General features: G+C 33.2%; 3 protein-coding genes across 6 annotated transcripts; all 3 read right to left on the minus strand.

Moving 5' to 3' along the window:
* Positions 1-507: 507 nt before the first annotated feature.
* On the minus strand, positions 508-11,733 carry LOC102619567 (tRNA threonylcarbamoyladenosine dehydratase). 4 transcript variants are annotated; one of them, XM_006491785.4, is made up of 11 exons: positions 11,498-11,718; positions 11,214-11,321; positions 10,957-11,104; positions 8,634-8,846; positions 7,154-7,288; positions 5,393-5,527; positions 5,031-5,246; positions 3,918-4,042; positions 1,823-1,880; positions 880-1,030; positions 508-777 (listed from the first exon to the last, which is right to left on the minus strand). In XM_006491785.4, exons 1-10 carry the CDS (start codon positions 11,593-11,595, stop codon positions 911-913), a joined length of 1,356 nt encoding a protein of 451 aa, XP_006491848.2. In that variant the 5' UTR covers positions 11,596-11,718; the 3' UTR covers positions 508-777; positions 880-910. The 4 variants fall into 4 exon arrangements, 3 of the variants coding, with proteins under 3 accessions (XP_006491848.2, XP_052297855.1, XP_052297856.1); XR_003062321.2 differs by lacking the exon at positions 1,823-1,880 and having other exon boundaries at positions 11,498-11,729; XM_052441895.1 differs by lacking the exon at positions 508-777 and having other exon boundaries at positions 11,498-11,722.
* Positions 11,734-12,952: 1,219 nt separating this feature from the next.
* On the minus strand, positions 12,953-15,043 carry LOC102619275 (hypothetical protein). The gene is made up of 2 exons (XM_006491784.4): positions 14,903-15,043; positions 12,953-14,393 (listed from the first exon to the last, which is right to left on the minus strand). Exon 2 carries the CDS (start codon positions 14,335-14,337, stop codon positions 13,165-13,167), a length of 1,173 nt encoding a protein of 390 aa, XP_006491847.2. The 5' UTR covers positions 14,338-14,393; positions 14,903-15,043; the 3' UTR covers positions 12,953-13,164.
* A 5,772-nt stretch (positions 15,044-20,815) lies between these two features.
* Positions 20,816-21,670, minus strand: LOC127902251 (protein FAR1-RELATED SEQUENCE 1-like). Its single transcript, XM_052441091.1, has one exon. It carries the CDS (start codon positions 21,668-21,670, stop codon positions 20,816-20,818), a length of 855 nt encoding a protein of 284 aa, XP_052297051.1.
* Between the last annotated feature and the right edge of the window lie 2,312 nt (positions 21,671-23,982).

The raw sequence follows: 23,982 nt of genomic DNA on the forward strand, positions 1-23,982 counted from the left end.
CTGCAAAGTGTGATAGTTTTGCTGGCGGTTTTAGGGCTAGAAGAAGCAGAAGCGTTTGGAGTTCGGGAGGCGCTTAGTTGGTTGAAGAATCTGCGACTTCCTCGTGTGGTAATTGAATTAGACTGTCTTCAAGTTTTCAAGGTTTCAAGGTTTTAACTGAGAACCGGTCAAGTCCGAATGGCTTTGGACTCATAGTTGAGGAATGTCATTTTTTAGCTCAAAATTTGGGAGAAGAGGAATTCTCAATTGTCTGTCGATCTGCGAACGCTGTTGCCCATAGTGTTGCTAGGGTGGGAGTTTTATGTCAGGTCCTAAAAAGTAGAGTATTGTTCCACCTCAGTTGGTTACTGAAGAATTTGTAATAGTTTTTTGTTTAATGAATTTCTCTTAAAAAAAAATTAATATAACTATTTATTTAAATAGTTATTTTAACTTCATTAAATTAAATTTTACATAGTTATTTTAACTATTTAATATATGAAACAAAAGATAAATCTATACATATAATTCAGATTCAATCTAATCTTTACTTTCAAACGTAGCTATATCAGACAATAATTATCTGGGATTGGCTTTGAAATGTCTAATAAAATCCAAAACTTGAAATGTCCAACAAAAAAATTTCTATTCCTCGCTAGACGACATTACAATGAAAGGGCCAGACCCTCTTCCATGATTCATAAAAAGAAGAAACAGAAACTCAGGCGATAGGCCAAAGCCGAAACCCAGTTTTGGTCGACTCCCACTAAAAAATTCTGGTTGTTTTCTTGGATTCATCTGTTGAAATATATAAACAAAACAAATACTTAATTCTAAATTTCAAAAAGGAAAAAAACAAGATGGGAAAATGAAAAGGAGTCAAGACTCAGAGAGACGGACCAGTCTCCATCAAAAGTTGGATTGCAAACTTTCAGAATAGTTGCAACAGAAATTCCAGTTCAGCTCGCTTCAACACAGATGTAACCCTCTCAAAAAAGGCAGGTTCCTTTTCCTTGATATCGTCAAGTGTCCTTGACTCATGTTCATCTGCCTGCAGAGAACAAAAGCAAATGCTATGCTAGTTGGTCTTTGGAAATCGAGAAAAATAATTAAGTGCAAAATAAATACCATCCTCTCATCAGGGGTGCATTTGATAACTTAGAAGCCCCTTAGGTTTTAGCCTTTAGGGGAAGGGAAGAATAAACAGAACCCCGTCACTGACTACAAGATGCTCTCTTTCTCTATTTATTTCCTAAGATACTCCAATAAGTTATTTGTTCTCTCTGTGGAAAGAATAAAATGCTTCATCCTGCCACTACGTTTGATGCCTTAACCTAACCAAACATAAACTGATATCGTGGCTCTAAGTTCTCTCAGTTTTGACAAGAGAAGTTAAAATATATGAAGCTATGGATTTTGAAAAAACATGGAATATATTTAAAATCACAGTGATAACATTAAGGAACCATGCTTGTAACATGACAATTTTGTTCCAGACGGGAAACAACAATATTCATTTCTGTGTAAGTGGACAATAAAATTAGGAATGATTCAGTTCAGCTGCAGTGATAAAATGCTTTTAAGAATTAATAAAAAAGAAACAGTACACCTATATGGTGTATCAGCTAGAAAGTAATTAGATTATGTGGCTTTCTAACAAACTATTTGATAAAAGATCAAAGCAACTACCAGTGCAGAATAGTTGTGACACAACAAAATAGTTAAAATCAATTAAACTTATATATGAATTCAACAGGAAATATAATTGAGTAATATTACGACAAACAAGCATGCCTTTTAAAATCTATTGTAGCTGTTTAGAGATAGGGAAGCTCCAAGATACCTCTTTAAATTTCAAAAGAACCAAGTTTGATACAGTTGCTGGTTTTTCTCGGTCCCACCTGAATTTAAAAAAAAATGAATAAACTAACAATGCAATGCCAGTCAATGTCACCCTTAAAAGGACAACAATTTCATTGGGATACATATTGCACAGCCATAACACTAAATTCATAAACAGCCAGTCAGCCACTGTACCGAGAATATCGTGATTGGTCAGTATTTTGACTGTAAATGATACTAGCTGAAATTTAAATGAGATCACCGAACGCAATTATACTCTTATAGTGGAGAAAAAATAGTTATTAGAAATTCGTGTAGGCATGTGAAGATTTAGCACTTTAATTGTCAGTTGGTGCTACAATACAGGGTTCTGAAGGTCTCTACACACTTAATTAGGGTTTCAAGAAACACAGACTATAAGCAAGCAAATGCGCAAGTAAAAATAGCTTCAAGTACGTGAGACACAAAAGTTGAAATCAAGTGAAAGTGGTGACAGACATGGTCATTGCCTGGCTATTCCAATTTTATTTCACTCTGTTTTCTCAAGACTTCCAGATCTTAGTACTAAATTGACAAATGTTCCTCACTCATTTAGCAAATTTTAGGACCGACTTTCAGATGAGTTCACAAGTAGTAAAAAATCTCTCTCCTTCGTCTCGCACAGTGGAGGTCCAATTTAGAACGCAATTAAACATTTTGCCGATAATATCTTATCTTCAGAAAGCCTAAATCATCAGGGAGCACAGCAACAAGCTCCTTGAGAATATACTATAGATACTAGCTAGGTCATCTCAATAGGTCAGGTGCAAAAGATGTCACTAGAAGAGTGAGAAAAATGCATCACCAAGGTCTACACGGCTTAGTTTCTGATAGACACCTCTTTGGTCTTGGCAAGATTCAAGTCCAATAACACTGAAACGGCCCAGGCCCACCACGTAGATATTGTCTGCTTTGAGCAAACATTCTATCACTGTTTTGTCATTGGGCTTTGCAACCCAAAACGCGTCTATTTATTCAAGAGAGCCCATGGCTTGTAAACTAGTCCAAGAACTCTCTTTCTGGCAATATGGGATATTATAAACTAGTCCAAGAAATCTCTTCATCGAATGCTTAACGTTGTGCAATTTGATTTCTTTGGTTGTATTTGCAAGTCCTTCACCTGTTACCACACCATGATAGCATTCACCTCACTTGTAACTGCCAATGTCTAGAATGATCAACTTCAGCATCTTCTTTAAAGTTTCTGATCTAACCAAACAAACCAGTAGACACACCTCATATTTGGGCTCAGAAGGATTTTAATATCTTTAACACATTTTGAAGAATAATTTTTAGTACCATAACCAGCCAAAGTTGAGACTCTTTCAGCTGAGGGGTATTGATGGATAATGATGTTACAGCCATTCACACATAAAATTATTTTATCTTTAGAGGTTAAGGGATTTTATTTGCTTTAATTGGATTCTTCTATTGCTTTTTCTATATATTCATTTCCATCTATCCATTTCTTTCCCCCATTGTCTCTTTCTATTCACAGGTCCAACCAACTGGCTGGAGGAATTCAACTTATTTTATGCATGCTGCCTAGGAAGGCAACATCTTAGAAACCTTTTGCCTGTACCATCCGTTTTATGTTCAATTTTGATGAAATTTTCACAGGAGTTCATTGTTAACCAAACTAATGTAACCCAAATCAATGATACTACAAGAAGAGTTCAATGAAGCAATGGAAATGATAAATTCTCCAACAAATATTATGTCCATATAAGAAGAGAGACAAGACAGGTAGCAAGAAAACCTAAAATTATTAAGCACATAAAATCACAACATTGCCATCATCAATATATGTACTTGGAGCCTACAAACTATAAGATAGTCCAGAAGGCCAGAAAAGTTATCAGATGTTCATAATTTGACCTTAAACCCTACTCTATTCCTTAATCCTACCATACGATTCTTAGCATTAATCTCTAAAACTGAAAACAGTTCAGAGAAAAGCTTAATCCCTGAACTTTCTGTTATGCATTATTAACATTCACCATATGTAAAAGATCACGTTGATCATATTATTTATGATGAAAAGAAACAAATGTTACCTCACAAGCATCAACTCGTTGACTGATCGCCACATCCCACGCCCCACATCTTTTGCAGAATGCTCCCAAGCACTTCGTCCATGCCACAGTTCTTTTGCAACATACATCACTTCCTCAACATCTACCTGTAAAAGATAAAAGCCTGGTAAGTAATAAGGTATAATTATATGAACTTATTACATAAATGGTCCATCGTAGCTTTGAGTTTGAGAGTAGTTGAGCAACTTTCACTGAAAATGAAACAAAGACATTAATGGCTCTATTGACTCCATAAACACAATACAACTAGCTTAGAATCATTGCTAATAGTGAGTTTCAATTATCCATTAATTTTCTATATAAGTGGTTTAAGAAAAAAAAGAAAAGATTATAACAACCAAAATATACATACGATAAGATTAGGATTTTCACTCCATAGGAAAAAGAAGATTACAGCAACCAAGGTATACATACGACAAGATTAGGACTTTCAATCCATAGGAAAAAGAAAAGAGGATCTAATTATCCAATTCCATTCAATATCTCAAACTACTATTCAGGCACTGATTACATGAATGACATTAAGGCAAATGGTAAACAAGAGTGCCCTCGTCCGCTAAATCTACTACATATTGCAAATGTGCTATGTAATAGGTTTCTATAGAACTTTTCAATCTGTTTTATGCACAAGGATTAATATTTCCAGAAAATCAAAATCCATGACCTAGTGTGCAGTAGCAAAGATCCATAAATTGGTATCAAAGCCAAAACCTTTTATTTAAAAACAAATAAAAATAAAAACCTTACACTTATTCAACAAGTAATGTTAATTCTAGTGCTATTGACTTTCAATTACAATTATAAAATAAGAGATTTCTTCCAAGTACAAAATAAATAGATGAAATTTTAGCAAGAAGTTTTTTTTTTTTTTTTAAAAAAAACAATCTCCAAATGCCCAGAAGCACAAGCAATGGAGCAATAAATGTAAAACCTATATCAACCTATCATCATAGTCAGCATATATTCTAAACAGAGTGAAAAGGTGCCAAACATTTTACTTGGACAACAGATGGAAAAATAATCTAAAAAACTACAATTATCAGCCAACACAAGTGTAAAGGAATATTTTCATACCTGAACTTCCTTGGCTGTGCCATATAATGACTCCTCATGCTCAGTAAGGCGTTGATGAAGCAGACGGTAATGGTCGACATCCATATTTACTATAGGCTCAGTTTGGACTTGCAGTTCTGCCAGTTGTGTCACAACATAGGAGGCCATGACCATTCCAAATATTGCAGGAATGCTACCCAGAACAGGTATGATGCGAACCCTGAACCCGGGCACCATCTGTAAATAAGACAAGAATTATGAATGTGAATGTATTGCTTGATATATATATGTTTATGGATTTTGGTAAATGAGAGCTGAATTATCAATATCAGTACTAACTAAAAGCAATAAAATAATTCAGAATAGTAACTAAGCATCTTTACTTGATAATCTGAAGGGTTTTCATCTTCTCCACTGGGACCTGTGAATGGAAGCAGCTTTGCCTTAGGTTTCTCTAACGAGAAAACAACAGGAATACCGCCTTCAATGCCATAATCTTTCCTCAAACGATGCCTTACCTGAAAAATAGCAATTCCATTAGGTACATAAAACTCAAGTTTTCTGAATATAACATTTCTAGTTATTATAAGAAATAAAATTTAGGGTTTAGGGTAACTACCACAGCATATATACTTCTACAGCCACATAAACGAAAAATTAAAAGTTCGCGATACTATTTGGGAATTATGAACTAGCATAAGATTAAGGGTATCAGCTTCAGTTTTTTCTCTTTTTTTCTTTTTTTGGTTTTTTCCTTCAATGATATAGAAAAGAAATTGTAGACTTCTATTTAATAAACAGTGATATACAAAATAGAGAATTATGCGGACACCCCCCCCCCCTCCCCCCCCGCGGACGATATACAAGAGAAATTGTAGACTTCTATTCAATAAACGGTGATACACAAAAAAGAGAAAAATTATGCTACAGGAATCAGGGACATCAACAAATTATAGCTCCACATACTCTTGATGCACCTCATAGCTTCATGCATATTCTTGGTGCAATGGCCAAAAAAAAAAATGAAAATAGTGCTATCTGATTAAAAAGGAAAAAGAAAATCATGATATAACAATTATATAGCAAATTCATTCATGTAGGCCAAGGAAGGTCGACTCCAAAACCACTGGTGGTATATTGTTGAAGAAGTTGCGGTTAACCCAGGTATCTCTGTACTTACACTTCTATTTGCAAATGAAGCTCAAGTGCCAATACCAATGAATTGTAGCTAAGAATGTGCAACGAAATTTCTAACAGTTTAACATAGTTCCATGACTTCATAAAATTTAGAAACATGAAAATTCTTACGTTTGATGAGAATTTCAAAGTCATACGAGCTTTTATATCTAGAAAGAGTTAGGAAGCCTTCAGAAGAGAAAGATAGAAAGAAGAAAATAAAAAAGACGAAGCTTCAAAGGATTTTATTGCCAGTGGAACAACAAGGATAATTGAGAGTACACTATCTCATTTAGGCCATTAATTAACAATACAGGCAACTGAGATTCACAACAGAAAAGAAAGGGTTTTAAGAAACTTGTTCATAACAACAGAATTATTGTTTCTAGCCACATCATTTTGTAAAATAGAGATGTTCATAACATTCGCGAATCCCTTTTACATGAAAAATTCACCAAACATCTTTTTCTTCAAGTTGTCCTGATTTTATGTGTTTGTGTGTGTGTCGTGACTTTAGAAAAATGGAATTCCTTATTTTATTAAAGTAAAAGACAAGTTAAAAAACACAGATTTCAATAAACTATATTAGAGTGCGTATTTTTTTCGTCTTTTAACCTATCCCTTACAATAAAGTAAGGGATTCCCTTATTGTAAAATTACTCTATATATATATATATATTGCGTGTCCTAGAATATGACAGATGGACCAGCTTTACACACATCATTCATGCTTATGAAAATAATTTATTCCCTAATATATTTATATTCACTAACAGCAAAAATGCATCAGGTTGCTTGGGAATATCTGCAAGCAGGAACTATAAATTTTAGCACCAAATGCATATATCGGCATCCTTAATTCATAATGAATTATCTAGGCAACAAAGCTGTAGGACCAAAAAGACAAGCATTTAATACTTTGCCAAGCACTTAAAGAGATGCAAATAGAAACAAGCCAGATACATTACAGCTCGGGATAATGGATCATTTGTTGACTCTCTTAAATCAGCCACACGGATTCTTGTTGGGTCAGCTCTAGCTCCAGCTCCTGTTGCACATAGAACCTTTAAACCCCTACGTACACATGCAGCAAGAAGTGCCACCTACTATAGATAAAATTTCACAATTTACAATGTGAACATCACAATTTAAACATACCATGTTAAATAACTCTTAATTTCAAATGTTTAGGATCAGAAGAAAAGACCCAATAGTAATTTTAATATCAAACCCCAAATATACATTCATGGCCGACTGTATAAGCTTGTTCTTGCAAACATAGAATCATCTTTAAGATCGAATGACCGAATCTAAAGTTGATTCAAGATTCAAAACAAAGAATTTCATAGTCCAATAATACAATTATTCTATGTGGAATAGATATTAATCCCAAAAGCTTAAGTTTTTAGGAGAGTCCCCAACAATGGTATTCAAAATCTAACAAGATATCCCATTAATAAGCAGTCTACTAAATCTAAAACAAAAACATATCTCAACATAAGTTTTTAAGATAATATGATTCGATCTATTTCTTTGCTAAACACTTTGCCAATGACATTTTCATCAAAGTAGAAAAACATAAAATTTCTCATTTTCATTCTTATGCAAAAGCGAAAATTGATTATATTAATATTCAATAATAAATTTCTAATTTTCATTCTTATGCAAAAGCGAAAATTGATTATATTAATATTCAATAATAAATTTTTCTCCTACAACACCCTTTTTCTTGACTTCCTTAAAACCTCATCTTGCCTGCCATGCCACAATCACCATGGCTGCCACTTAAGGGGAATATCAAGAGTTTTAAATACAATTTTTATCCTCCTACCCTACATAGCAACTTAAGCTTTTATATGTTTAGATCTATCTAAAGTTGCAACTTCATATATCAAACTTAAAAATCAAAGTAAAAGTTGTCCAGTTCCATTCATGCCCAAAAGGCTAGGTATCATAACTTCAGATGATTATAGGAATTAATCGGCCATGCTGTTAGACTAATGAAAACTTATGTTAGGCGCAAATATAAAGGGGCAGGGGCAGTTTGGTAATTTTAGGGGCAGGGGCAGTTTAGAAATTTTATTTATTCGTTAATTAGGGCTCATGTATAAATAAGAGATTAAGGAGTCATTTAGGGTTTATGCTGAGTTTTGTCTAGTATTAAGAGTAATTAGGAGTTTTGGGAGAGATGAGCTACCCCTCAAATTATAGGTCAAGATTGTTCTTTCTTTTGATTCAATCAATAAAAACCAGCCCGAATTTAGCCCTAAGTCCTATCACAAGCATACAATATCAAAAGAGCAAAAAGAAAGATCATCCCTAACTCAACACGACAACTATAAAAAGAAGACCATGTATGAAAATATAGTAAATATCTAGCATTGAAGAAATAATTCTGGCAGTGATCAAAATTAGTTCTAAACTTAGACTTTAAGCAAGAAGAGGTACCTTTGTATCAATGTTATCAATGCAATCCAAAACAAAATCAGGGTGGCCAGACAAAATTTCTTCTTCAGATGATGCATCATATAATAGCACTTTTGCATCTATGTGGCATTCTGGGAAGATTGAAGAGAAATGCTTCTTGAGGCATAAGGCTTTCGGAGTACCAACATCTGCTCGTGTTGCAACTGCATGCCGATTAAGTGATGAAACTGATACCTTCTCACATAGCGAACAAATTATAAGTACCTTTTGTAGGAATACATACAATTTGAATACAATTGAGACCTCTCTTCAATGTCTCTTTTTATTTTATCTTTTTTTTTCCTTTTTTGAAAAAGAAAAAAAGAAAAGAAAGTTAAAGCAAAACTATTACTCTACCTTTGCTAGCAATAACTTTCATGTATTACTACCAGAACGATTGAGAGGCTAGGATGGCCAAAGGCAACAACAAAAATTATAATAACAATAATTAAAAACTGAAAAAATAACACCATATATAAAATAGAAAATTCATTGAATTCAAATCAATGGTAAAATGTTACCATGCAATATGTTTATGGTACATAACATAAGCATGGACACATGGTTCCAGGTACAGCTAAATGTAAAGCAACTAGGTTAAACTGGACTCTCCTATCAATATTAAGGATGACATAACATCCGACCAGAGTACCCTTTGAAGAAGGAAAGATTTTTCATTAATGAGTGGCATCTGTTAGCTACAAAAGTATCTAATATATTGGTAACCATAGCATGCCCATAGATGAAGACAAGTATCCAATATATTGGTAACCAATCCATATATTCAAGCAAATACCACAATGCACTAAAAGCATTCAAATGAATTCATGCAACTTCGATGGCAGATCAAATAGAATAACCTTGAACTTCAAAGTTACATGTAATGCTTTTATTTTGGAAAGCACATGCAAAATATTTATTCTCCCAACATGTCGATTTCAAATTTCGGAATATAACTGCACTAATACAAACAATGAAACATAATGTTTTATTGCAAGGTAGGCTATTTCTGACACATGCATTTCCTTCTTCTATCACAAGAAACTAGAAACTCATAAATGTATAGCTTCCCAAATTTTTTGATGGCAGAAAAAAGTCACCAAACAGGAAAAAACAGAGAGAAATTAAAAAACAAAATTCTATCAATGGCTTGTTAATTTTCTAGAATAAGAAAGAAAGAACCTTGAATTCATAAGCGAAGCAAGAAACTAACTATGGTTCCACAAAGTTAAACTAGTTCTTTCCAGCTATGATGATTGAGAGTACACTGTCTTATTAAGGCCATTGATAAACAATAAAGGAAACTGAAATTTGCAACAGACAAGCAAGGTTTTTAAAGAAACTTGTTCATAACAGCAGAAATATTCTTTCTTGCTTGCATCATTTTGTAAAATTGAGATGTTCGTGACATTCCAGAATCTCGTTTACATGAAATATTCACCAGATATCTTCTTTCTTCAAAGTTGTCCTGATCTTATATATATGGAAAGAGAGAGAGTAAATTAATAATAATGCTGATCTTATATATATGGAAAGAGAGAGAGTAAATTTATAATAATGGAATCCAACAGCTAAAAGACATAAAAAAACACAGATTTTAATACACTATAGGACAAAATACACTGGATTCAAGTGTGTATTTCCTTTTTTGTCTTGTAAAGTCAAAAAGAAGAGTAAAAGTCATTGTAAAGCCAGAAACAGATTTAACCATTTAAATTTTTAGTTCTTGCACTTGGTGAACTGGTTTATTATTTCATGAAAATGGTAAGAGACCCTAACCCCAATTTATACACTTGCAAAGCAAGCTGTATCTACCCTCTTTGAGAATGTTTCTATGAAATTTGTAGACTTTATTAGTTTTTTATGTATCAATAAAGTGCAAGGTTTAGTTGTTCTTTTGTTTCAGTTCTTTTGTTTATGTTTTTTTCCATTGATTCCATGGAAATATGGCTACATATATTCAGGTTTTTTCTCAAGTTTTGAAATTAAAGCCGTTTGTTAAATTCAAAAGTTTATAAATATTATGATAAACATGTATGTATTTCAGATTTATAAAATATATTTAATTATTAAATAGACATAATTTTTAACACTGAATGCTGGATGTCATTAAATGATTAACGGAAAATTTATTGCATTAGAAAGCAAAGTGCATGACAAAGATTAAAAAGTTGATTCTTCAACAAAACTTGACTATACTTATTAAAGGTGTTGTGGGTGAAAAACTCTAGGAACCAAATGAGGAAAAACACTAACAAGATAAAGCAAGATACTAAAAGCTATAAATATAGAATAGCATACCAACCTGGTCAAAATCAACAAGGAGGAGCCTACCGACACCCGATCTCAAGAGCATGGCAGCAGCATGACTCCCAACCCCTCCAAGACCAATGACAACAACATAAGATCCAGACACTTTCTGCTGAGACTCGACGCCAAAGAATTGAATATTCCTAGCAACAATAAATAAATAATAATATAGAAAACTCACCTAAATGCTGAAAACTTAGCTTCATGGTAAAGTTAAAACAATAATTAATTAGCAAGTGAAAATAATGGCACCTGGTCAATTGTTCAGAAACTACTTCGTCTTTTAAAAGATCCAAAGCAGGTATCCCATTATGTGTCATGCAATTGGGTACATTTTTGAGGTGTGACCTCGCTATATTTCTGCAAATAACAAGGGGAAAAAAGGAATGGTCACAATAGGGATTCAGGGGAGCTTGTAATTAACATTTACCCAGGCTTCCATCATCTTAAGATCAATACAATACATTTGTTTCATATAATATATATCCAAAAATATATTTTTTTAATTGATTTTCAAGGGTAACTCATATATTTACCTTGAAAGAAGCTTATAAAGAAAGACGGTAGAAACAGAGCCCAAAACAGCTCCAGTTCCTAACAACGCTAAGCTCTTGAGTTTCCCTGTCTCCGCCATTTTTGCTGCCGTCGTCAGCTTTTGCAAGTCGCAGCTTCAATTGCATTTGGCGGCGGTTTTCGCTTCTTAAGTTCCAACAGTAATAACGCTAGGGCCCTCGAAATTTGTATATTTTTTGTACTAACCTAACGAACTTTATACTTTGCATAGTTTGGCCCATTATAATATCACATTGACTGATTGACCTCTCAAGTTTAGGAGAGCTCAAAATTTATAGTTTCACAATTATGACCAACTTAAGTATTAGTTCCGCCGTTTGCACTATTGCATTACTAGGGCTGGCCATTGTAAGTATAGTGATATGTTCAATGGTACGTGTCCGTCACCAAGTTATTATTTTTTTTGTCGACTCCCATATTAAGTTTATGAATTTTACCGAATGAATAATTAGATGCAAAAAGTTTTTTTTAGTTGATGTGCTTACAGTCAATTAACTCCTATTACTTTTTTTTGTAAATTGTAAAAAGTGAAAAATAAAGGGAAAAAAAATCTGATTCTCTCCCCCATTCAGTACCACGAAGAATCAAATTATCACTATACCTTTTTTGACCTTTTTTTTTTTGCCCTTTTTCTACTCCTTATGAATCCTAGGGACTCTGGGTCTTTTTATACCGATTGGAGCCCTATTTTTTACGTTCAGATAGCATGAGAGCAAATTTATTCTTCTTATACCAACCTATCAATTACTTAAGCCAAAAATGAAGAATTGTGTTTAATGGTTAATCCATTTTTGTTACATGACGCTAATATTTCGTGAGAAAAAAATGGGAGTTTTCTTTTTCTTTGTTTATCTGTTTAATTTTGATTAAATAAAAAGGGTAGTTTTGATATTAAACCAAAAAAGTAGCAAGAGCTTCGTTCTTTTCAGCTTTCTTTCAAGTTACAAGGGCACAATTGGGAGCTAAGAGCTGTTTATTGATGGAGATTTATCGCCATTTCCTTATGAAACTGGCGATAATAACATTTGAACAGTAATCCTTCTTGGTTATGCTTTGTACAGTCACTGCGTAGCCTTGTTCCTTTCTTCAGGCAAAGCTAAGGATCTAGCCGAGTTTCATTGATCCGCAGAGCGTGAAACACTTCGCTAGCACACTCATATCAGCTTCATTTAAATTACATCATCAGAACAGCTAAAGTGGAATCATATCTCATAACCAAAGCAAAACAAACTAGACAATCAGAATATATTAACTAATCATGTATTAGCCAAGATCTGTCCAGATATGTCCAAACTCTGGTGAACAAGTGTTCTGAAACATATATATGGTGCCACACAGAAATTGACTTGAAACTGTAACATCTGAGTTTCCAAGCATGGAAACTATAAGAGAAAAGAAACCAATAAAATGATAAGAAATAAAACCGGAAAAAGCAACTTACAATACAGATACTATGTTCTTTACAGAAAATACAAAAATAAATACAAGAAAGCTACCTGTTCAAATTTTATTGTTGCCAACCATCTCCAGTCAGTCATCCTGCTTGCAAATGGCTAGCAACAACTGTCACAAATTTGTACACTTGATGCTCACTAGCAAGTTACTTCTTAAATTACTCCTTTCCACTGAATTACTCGCTTCCACTACCCAAGAATTCAAGACCCTCAGTTCTCATATTCATGATACTGCGAAACACTTCCCTCAGTTGACGTTCCAGTGGATCCAATTCGTTCTTCAACACTTCACAAACCAAAGTTAACTCCTGAATTCCATGTTCGAGTTCAATTTTTTGCTCCTCTGGCAGCGGAAACTGAGCCACATCCAACAAGTCTGTCAATTGCCGAGCACATTTGTCAATCAAATAAATTTCATATAGTAGCCCATTGGAATTTCGTCGCTCTCGCTTCTTAGATTCCTCTGTAATGCGCTCATGGAGTGATAAGAGCGGAACGCCCCATGAGAATTGACGCAGAATTGAAAAATGTACATTTAAGCCTCTATCCTGACAAGGGATTGCAGCAACAAGAGTCCACAATACAAACAAGAGTAGGGAATTCATTGCAAAAACAGGGACCACAAGCCCATTTGTAGCTGCAATGTCATTTCCACGAGGTGGTGCCAAACTGTTAGCAATTGACTGGAGTTGCTTAGCAGCTGACCAAGATCGAGAAACACTCCACGAGAGAGAACGAGAATGCCCTGGCAAGCAATGATGGTGATCTTTACTGGTGTTATGGCGACCAAAGGACCGATTTCTTTGTGAAAATACTGACCCAGAATCCTTCTCATCAAGCATTGTGAGAGCCAAATCCATCAAAGCTTTTCTTGCTCGACGGGACTGACCTTCACTGATTGTCCTCTTATGAGAATCCAGGGCACATTGAACAATCTCCAAATGCTTTTGCCACAATCGAATCTTTTCGATTCCATCACGAGTTGCATTAAACATATCAAGCGCCTTCAAACTTCTTTCAAAAAATTCAGCAACAAATCGATCCAGTGGTGGTTTCGACACTAGTGCTTTGTCTTTCAACAAAATAGCCCTGAATTCCTCCTGGCAGCAAACAAATGCATATAAAAGCTTTTGTATCCATGCAATAGAGAGCAGTTCATCATCAGCAACAGCTGATAGCGCATTAAAATGGTCTGCAATCTGTCTATGGAAGGATTCAAGCTCCAACTCCTCAGCACTGGAATCATGATGCCCTTCTACAGAATGAACCTGTTCGCGCCTAATACTCCAAATTGAGCGACCAAATGAGTGAAATGGTGAGGAAGAACCCTGATTATCAGTAGACGGCATTATGACAACTCCCAGATAGACCTCTTAAGAATACTCCAAAGATTCACAAGAGCTACCTGAAGTTTTAAAAAATGCATCAAATCCCAAATATGAATACAGTTTAAGCTCATATTGAACTCAATCAAAGATCAAAAGCCAAATATTCCCAAAACCTGTACTTAAAATATCATAACATTGTTTTAGAGAACCCATTGACATTGCAAGAATCTCAAGAGTTTCAAACAACCATCTATAAATACAATTAAGAAAATCCAAAAATTCCAAAAAGGAAAAACCCCACCTAGATATCCCTAGAAATTTTAACAAACCCACCTCTAATCATCAACAACTACACAAACATCAGAAACACAGAGAGCATATCATCCGAATTTTCAAGCAAACCACCTAAATCAACAAAATTTTCAATGCCCAGATTCCAAAAATTGTTCCATGCACAAAGTGTAATCAAACCATTGAGCTGAGAATAGAAACAAAACGCTATTGATACTGAGAATTTAATCCAGGCATAACTTATTTATGTGCATTGAAACAATAAGCTTAAAAGTCGAGATTTAAAATTACATACATATGCAGAGCAGATAGAGAGAGAGCAAAATCCAAGTAAAATGGTGGATCTCGAATTGAGAAACCCTCAGCTGAGGACTTGATAGCCCATCGCCTTGGTAAGAGACTACTGGCAAGACCCACAACAAGTCACAAAGTTAAAGCGCACCTTAAAATATTTCAAATAAAAAATAAATGGTTTTGCTAAGCAGGCGTTTGTATTTACCTTATTTATGAATTTTCCTTATTACTCAAACGTATAGCCAAAACCCCCCTTAAAAGCACAAAAATTAAAATATTTTAGATATAGATTTAGATCCGCAATCGAATTTTGTTTATTTATTTTTAAAAATATGATTGATAATTATTGAATAAGAATATTTTAATTTTTAAAATTTTAAAATTTATTTTAAAAAAATTCTGATCAATAGTCATTAAATAAAAATATCTTAATTCTTAACCACGCCTAAATAAAAAAAATGTGTGGCACAAACTAGTTTAACGAACCATTATATTATTATTGTTACTAGCTAATGTTACATGGATTTTTTTAATGTACTAATAAATTTATTTTCCACAACTGTGAATCATAAGACAAAGCAACTCAATTGAAATGTCTCAACATAATTGAGTCAAATTTAAAGTAATAATTAATGATAATGGTTAAAGAGCACATAAATTTTAGTAAAATTACAGTATCTCCCTTTTGAAACTTTTCTCTCTCATCGGCCTTCTCTAAAGATTAGTTAAGCCTTTATCTATCCATGAAAAAGTTGATTTTAATTATTTATCTTATTTCCTCATTGCGCGAAATAGGGCTAGGCATATGGTTCGATTCAGTTCAAATCAAATCAAACTAAACTATATATATATATATATATATATATATATATATATATATATATATATATATATATATATATATATCTATATATATATATAATAGTTTGATTTGGTTCTGTTCATACAACAAAAACTAAAAGGTTTAAAAATATCTGAACTAATTGGTGCTTTTATTTGGTTAAGTTTAAAACCAAACCAAACTACCAAATTGAACACTTCAGAGAAAAAATTTAAAAATAGAATTTATGGAAATAAAAAATAAAAATTGAAAATCCTAACCTAAACTAGATCAATAATAATAATAATAAAATGACTCATGACATGGTTGAAGCATTGATATTGACATAAAATTGGCAATGAGGTTATGAAGTTTCTTTTGTAATTTGGGTAGATTTCTAGACTATTTTTGGGCTTTATTATGTTATTTATTGTTTCTGAATTTATGGACTCAAGATTGTGGTTATAGTAATAGTTTATTACTATTATGTTGTTTCTTTATTAAATATAAAAGATAAAATTACTCAAACCAAATAAAAAAAACCAAAAAACTGAAATGAACTAAATTGAATTAATTTAGTTAAGTTTGGTTTGTTCTATTGTTTGGTTCGTATTTAATTAAAAAAATAATGAACCAATTAGTTTAGGTTTGGTTCGATTCTGAACCTATACCAAACCAAACTAAATGGTATCCAACCCTAGTGTGAAGGTAGCTTTTCTCCAACAACGTTTTAATTTATGATTTTTTTTTTTTTGTTGTTTTGGTGTTGCCTAACATGGTTTTATTCTAGTTTGGGTTCTTCATACCTCATATTGAGAAGGCTTTTTTGTGATGAAAATTTGCTAGTGCAAAATGTTCATTATTGCATCAATTCAAACATCTAAATCTAGTGGCACAAGGTTATTTAAAAGAGTAATTCTAATATATGTGTAGGCGTCACATTTTATTATAACCTAATAACACGATATTTGTCCATTCTAAAAGACTCATCCAACCATAGACCCTAATAATGATGGTTATGTATCTTTGCGGCACCATCAAAGACTTGAAATAATGGCCTTTATTAATATTATCATGCGTTACAAGATAACAAGCAATAAGTGACAGAAATTTGTAATAGATTCTTAGCAAAATAACTTATATCATAAAATATAATAAATTTATGATAGAAATTCGATTCTGTCATGGATTAATGGTGGTTTTATAATATAATTATTGTCTATAAAAAACTTACTCTATGAAGATATTAGGATAGAAGTATGATTTTGACCATATTTGACTAACATAGATTGGACCCTCCCATTGACATCGTTCCAAACTTTATTATTTTTATTCAACCACAATCCCCAGCAAACCATAGCAGCCAGACTACAATCATCAATATTACACCGAGTAAACAAATCCTCCAACCAATGAACAAAGCTCAATCAACTCCCATTAAATCCAATCACAGAGGATAACCAGCAAGCTTTAGCAAAAGGGCAAGTAACCAAGATATGGTATACAGATTCAAATGAAGTGTGACAAATGGGGCAGAAAGCTTGTACCTCTACTCGACGCTGCAAAAGGTTGTCGGCAGTTGGAATAACATTAGCCATTGCTCGCCAAAGAAAGTTTTTAACTTTTGCCGGAACAAGAAGTTGCCATAAATTATGCCAAGCACTACTACTAGGAAGTTGCCATAAATTGCTCTTTCCCACGAGATTTGCTCCCATCCTTCGCGAATTTTGTGGCCTCATTCTAATCCACTACCATAGCAACCCCTGATTTTGAGCAGTTGCCAAGATTGCCTTCCTCTATCTCTGGTGGCGTTGTCCTCAGCCAACGCTCACCGGAATTCATCATACCTTGCCTAGGCGATACTTTCACCCATATACCATAGGGTCTAACAACATTACCATCCACACTATCATACAAAGAAAGACAATTGCACTTAGTATGGCCTAGAAGACCACAAATGAAACAAAACACATTGAGTCGTTCATACTTGAAATCCACCCAAAACCATTCCCCTCATGTTCATTTCAACCGCATTCGTCGCTTGCAAGGTTTCCTTACATCAAGAGACACCTTCAGTTGCATATAATTTCGCCAAACACCTTTGAGATTATTATCATCTGACTCTAGAAAAGAACCAATATAATTGCCAATACTATGCAAGATCCGTTTAGATTGGAAACCAAGTGGCAAATTATAAACTTGGATCCAAAAGGTAGTATGGAACAAAGGAACATTTTGGGGTTGCTCATCAGCACCTAATATGTGAACAAGGAGAATGTGTTGATCAAATATCCATAGTCCAGAATTGAGAACCCTCCTTACATCAATGTCATGAAAGAATTGAAACAAGAATAGAGTATGAGATAAGTCCTTGATACAAACACCCTTTCCCGACCTCAATAAGGCCGCCATAGTATTCTTCATAGAGCAAAATTGATCACCTTATCAGTTAGGAAACGTCCCACAAGGCAATAACGAGAATCAATTTTAACTCCCCCATTATCTTCATCCTCCTCTCCAGCCACCTCAAGACCACTCTCCTCCTCTTCATCAAGTTACAAACGTGCACATTCAATATGCAAATCAACTGCTCCACGACGACTTGAACCAGCCATAGAGGAACGTAAAAACAAGGCTAGTGAATGAGAAATGAATAGCAAAACCAACTAAGAGACAATCTGACTTGTCAGTGAGACAAGACGAACAAACTTGTCAAAAGACAAGACTAATTGATCTCTATTTATACTTAGCTTTTAGACAATTATATATTGAAGAAATAAAAATTCATATGATAAAAATACAAATGTTGATTTGACGGCTGAGGATTTCAAAAGCCTGGTAAGTTCACCGCTATGTATTAATTTTCCTTTTAAATATTTTACATCTTTTGCTTTCTTAAAAGCTTATTTAATCTTCGAAGCTTGATAAGTTCATTGCTATGTATCAATTTTCTTTTCTTTTTCTTTTTTTTCAATATTTTATATCTTTTGCTCTCTTGAAAGCTTAATTATAGATCAATGTTGAGAGTTTGATCTCCCTTGGACATATTGAATCAATGATTACGCCTTGAACATAGGATGAGTAGATGGGACCTATATGCAGTTATCTGTAAAGATCTTGTTAGCATACTAAATTAGTATGTCATTTGAATTATTACTTCTAATTGTTAAATTTATGGTTGAAAAGGTTTATAGTACTTTCTAATTGTCAGGTTTCAATGTTAACATACATTGGCTGTTGAGTAATGATTAGTCACACATGCTTTGTGCCTTTTATTCTCTTTTACTATTATTATTTCAATAGTTCAAGTTCTAGCCCCTATTTCATGCTAGATGAAATTTATCTAAGAGCATGAAAACTTCTACACTTTGGAATTTTTTACAGTTGGCTACTAATGTTTTGCAATCTATCACTTATGGATTGATAGCACAACTTTGAATTCTCTTATGTTTCTTGCACTATAATAGTGTTACTCTTATTTTCCTTAGTTACATTCTTGCAACTAATAAATCTAACCAAATAATCAAAGTAAAAAAAGTGAAGACAACTTAGTGCTTGTGCAAGTTTATTGGAATATAGTACTTATTGCATCTCATTATGTGCATCCACAATTTTTCTTCCATTGTTTTGTTCATGTTTTGATTTCAAATTATAATGCATTCTTTTTATCAATGCCACATTAGTTGGTGTCTCATTGTTTAAGTCACTTTCTTCTAGGAGCATATTGTTGGGTCTGGATAATTTGCTTTATTGCATTTCTAGGGTTCTTCTTTAGTTTAGGATTAGAAGTCAAGTTGCATATGATAATGTTGCTGGAATTAAATTGCAGTTTGCAGGAAAATTAAACTACTTGATGGTTTTGTGTATATGCAAGTGTTGTTGCAATTGGTGTGCATCTTTGTTTAAAAGTTAATTTCAGGATTGATAGAAAATGATTCTGCGGTTTTGCTTGCTATTGGGCTGGAATTTGAACATGCAGTTGCTAGACTTTGGATTGTTTATTGTAATGTGAATGGTAGGAATGGATATATAATTTGTTTAATTGCTATACTGTAAAGCTATGTAGTGATACTGGTAGTTATAACTTTTAATATTACGTTTTATATTAATTTCATATTTAAAATTTTAATTTTTGAAAATAATATTACAGTTTGAGAATTTATAAAATAAATAATAAAAAATACAATTCAAATAATAGTAAGTAAGATTAATATTAATTCAATTCAAACAATAATAATAAAATTCTAAATATTATCAATAATATAATTTTTATATTAATTTTAGTTGAAATTAAATCAATTTTTAGCTGCAAAATTTAAGAAATGCAAAAAATTTGAAAAAAAATTGAATTTCTATCTGAAATTAAATGTGACATACGTATTATTATTAAAAGTTATCATAAAATCATGATAGAAAAAATTCGGTCATAAATGAGTGCACTGACATAAACGATGGATAAATTATTTGTTATGTACTTTCTTTTGTGATGATTATTTTATGTTATTTATTGTCTTTTTTTTAACATATCCTGACTCTAATATGACACGTGGCACAATTATTGGGGAACCAAACCCATCTCGATCTGAGCATTTATAAAATGCGAGCTCAGCTTGCTATTTGACATTTATGCTAATATTCTTGTATAAGTTGAGAATATGAATATTAAATGCCTACTAAGCAAGCACTTAAAATTATTACAAAAGGCAAAGCAAAAGCACTTAAAATAAAAATGATCAATCATTAATGAATGAGTATTACTAATCACCGGAAGCAATTGAACATGTGGCTGTGACAATGAACAATGTAAGCAAAAATTAATCCAGATGAAAGCAATTGCTCAATATTGTATCAATATAAAACTAATTAATTAATAATACAGACAATCACCTGGATTATTTGAGACTAACAATTTGTTAGCCTCTTTTTCTTATTTTTTGTCAAGGCTACCTCCAAACTGCTCTTGAATCTACGTCTTCCACGAGATGACTCTTTCTTCTTCAGACCTTTTACTTTGACAGTATCTATCTGCTGAGTCAAAGGAGATTCTTGAAATTTTTCTTGCACACTACCATCCATTTCCAAACGTAAAATATCCTAAATTAATCTTGCCAAATCCATGGCATGCGCATTTGCTAGCTTATATGCTTTTTTACTTTCGGAAGCCCAGCTAGATATCTTGGTAAATATAGAGCATAAAGACCTATATCGACACGTCTGTTCCAACTTAGGATCTGCTTGGATTTCACGCCTGTACATGTCTTTGATACATTCCGCTCTTGCTTGTTTTGTCCACCCTTTTAAAATATACCCAATAGGAATTTCTTTGACATCTATAACATCTCTAAGAACATTGATGATATGGCTACATAAAACTCCCCTCATCTCAAACCTCCTGTAGCTACAAGCCAATGTGCCATCATTCTCTATTTTGACACATCCCTTTTCAAAATCATCCATACCAACCGTACATACTAAATATTCACCATCCCTAGAGTCTTTTTTCACAAATAAATTGATAGACTTTTCAAATTGGTCTTGAAACTCTTGAAAAATTACCTTTGTGTAAATCTCCCTTGCATGGGCCAACATTTTAACTGACATTTTCATATTGACCAACTTATAACATAATTCATACTCTGCTTCTAATTTCTTGTGCCATTTATCATTGACCATCCTTTCAAAGTGCATAAAAAACTGAGGCATATTAAGATTTGATTTCAAGTAATCTTTTAGAATTGCATTAAAACTCTCACTAAGTTGAGTGCTCTTCATTCCAGCAGACCATGCTTGGCTAACATATGCGTAAACCCATTTATGCCTTAACTCAAATATTCTTTTTAGCCAAATATTACCATGTACATCATATTCATCAAGCACGTTATCCCAAGCAACTAGAAACTCATTTTCATCCTCAATACTATCCATAAATACCGACAAGACACTTTTCATTGTACTAGTACCTTTAAACACACCATTTACATGCTTCAAGGCATTTTGCATCATATGCCATGTGCAAAGCCTATGGTATGCATGTATCCGGCATGACATTTAAGATAGCCTTGGCCATTGCAACATCTTGATTAGTGAAAATTGTTTTTGGAACCTTTCTAGACATAGCCTGCAAAAATGTTTCAAATAGCCAAATGAAGGAATCAGCAGTTTCATCATACAATAATACTGCACCAAAGGTAACAATCTCTCGATGATGATTCAGTCCAACAAACACTGCAAATGGCCAATTCTCTTTATTAATTTTTTAAGTCGTATCAAAACTTACAACATCACTAAATTGACCATAATCAATTATCATTTTAGCATCAGCCCAAAATCTATTTGTGATTTGCTCTTCATTATCTAATTGTATAGAGGAAAAAAATGAAGGATTTTTAAATGTTGCTCAGAGAAATAATTTAGAATATACCCTGCTTCTCCATATGCCATTTGCTTTTGTCTTCTCGTTCTAATGTAATTCTTTTGATTGAGTCATGTGTATCCAAGAGATTTTCTTCCACCCACTTGCTTTACCATTAGCTCATAAGTAGACTTAAGTGAAATTCCAAATCCATCTGCCAAATCTACTTCCATTGCTTGTGAACTGGATATTCTTCTTTGAGAAGATAACATATGAGTGCACTCTTCCATTACAAGAGAATGATTATGTGATTCGACAAAATGATAAACAAAAAAATTGTTCTTCTTCCTATCTAATTTAACACATAACTGAGCACCACAACCAATTCTCGTCTCTGCTCTAGGTTTTACAGTTAAATGATCTTGTTTATCTTTCGATCACATGCCCGCTTTATCACAAACAAATTGCCTAGAGGTGATTTCACCTGTACGTTTATTCTTACCAAAGGTTTCTTTTCTAATACTGAACCCCACTTTTGACCCATACGCATTGTAGAAATCATATACTGATTCATCAGAATCAAAATCCATCCCATATTTAGGTTTCCAATACAATTCGCTAAAATTTTCTAAAACAACATCAGTTGCGGCCATTTAAAGAACCAATGAAAACTAAAACAACAAACCTGTAGCAACCATTAAAAAAAAATTATTAACATTATATCAAGTTGCTGGGGATAAAACTATAGTGAAATCAAGAAGCGTTATAGAATCATAAGCTAACTCGTTGGATTATTATTGTTGTTGAAGTTCACGTTCAGCGGAGTAAACTAGTTTTTTCAATTTTTTTCTTACCACAATTGCTAATTATTTAGGAGATGAAAAGTTTTTGATGGTGAGAGAATAAATTGATAGGAGCGGGAATTGAAAGTGTAGCGGGAAAACATCTATATAAAAACACATCATTTTAAGAAGCTGTGGAAATAATTTAGTTACAAATAAATCTTGGCCATTGAATTTAATAATGACACATGTCAAAAGATCATTAAAAGCTCAGATAATGATCAAGTCAGGAGAGGAGGATCTCATTCCAAAATCATCATAGGAAAAATTCGGTCATAAATGAATGCACTGACATAATGATGGATAAATTATCTGCTATGTACTTTCTTTTATGATGATTATTTTATGTTATTTATTCTCTTTTTTTTGGTAAAATATCATGATTCTAATATTACACGTGGCACAATTATCGGAGAATCAAACCCATCTCTATCTGAGCATTTATAAAATGCGTGCTCAGCTCGCTATTTGACATTTATGCTGATATTCTTGTATAAGTTGAGGATATTAAATGCCTACTAAGCGACCTACTTACAAAATTATTTCTTAGCTGAAAATCTAACATGAGCAGTCTCTTTAAGAGTACACTCCCACGCTCTGGAACAACCAGCACAAAAGAGAAAGTTCGCTATTTTTGTGAAGGCAAAGAAAAATACTTCAATATTGATGGGAAATCAATATCATTCGGTAAGAGCAAAGTTATGGCGAGCAAAGGTATGGCCCAACACGGTCCTTGGCCCAAGTTGCCCAACAATTTTTAGCACCTAGTTGGATACTAACATTCGTTCTTACTTATCAAATAAATTTAAGGGAGAGGCTTGGAATTGGTTTCTTCTTTATAACTAAATATAATGCGAATTACCTATTTATAGAGTAGCTCAACGCGATCGTAAATTTAATCTGACAATAATCTTAAATTTTTTTAAATAAAAAACATATATAATACCAATATTGAAAAAAATTAAAATAAGCTACTACTAATAAGCTAGAATCCAAACAGTTCATTATCATCAGAAAAAGCTAGTACTTGAACTTTATATTGTCATGAACGAAAGCCCACAATATGT

The sequence above is a fragment of the Citrus sinensis genome, chromosome 5 (genome assembly GCF_022201045.2).
Source record: "Citrus sinensis cultivar Valencia sweet orange chromosome 5, DVS_A1.0, whole genome shotgun sequence".
Classification (NCBI taxonomy): domain Eukaryota; kingdom Viridiplantae; phylum Streptophyta; class Magnoliopsida; order Sapindales; family Rutaceae; genus Citrus; species Citrus sinensis.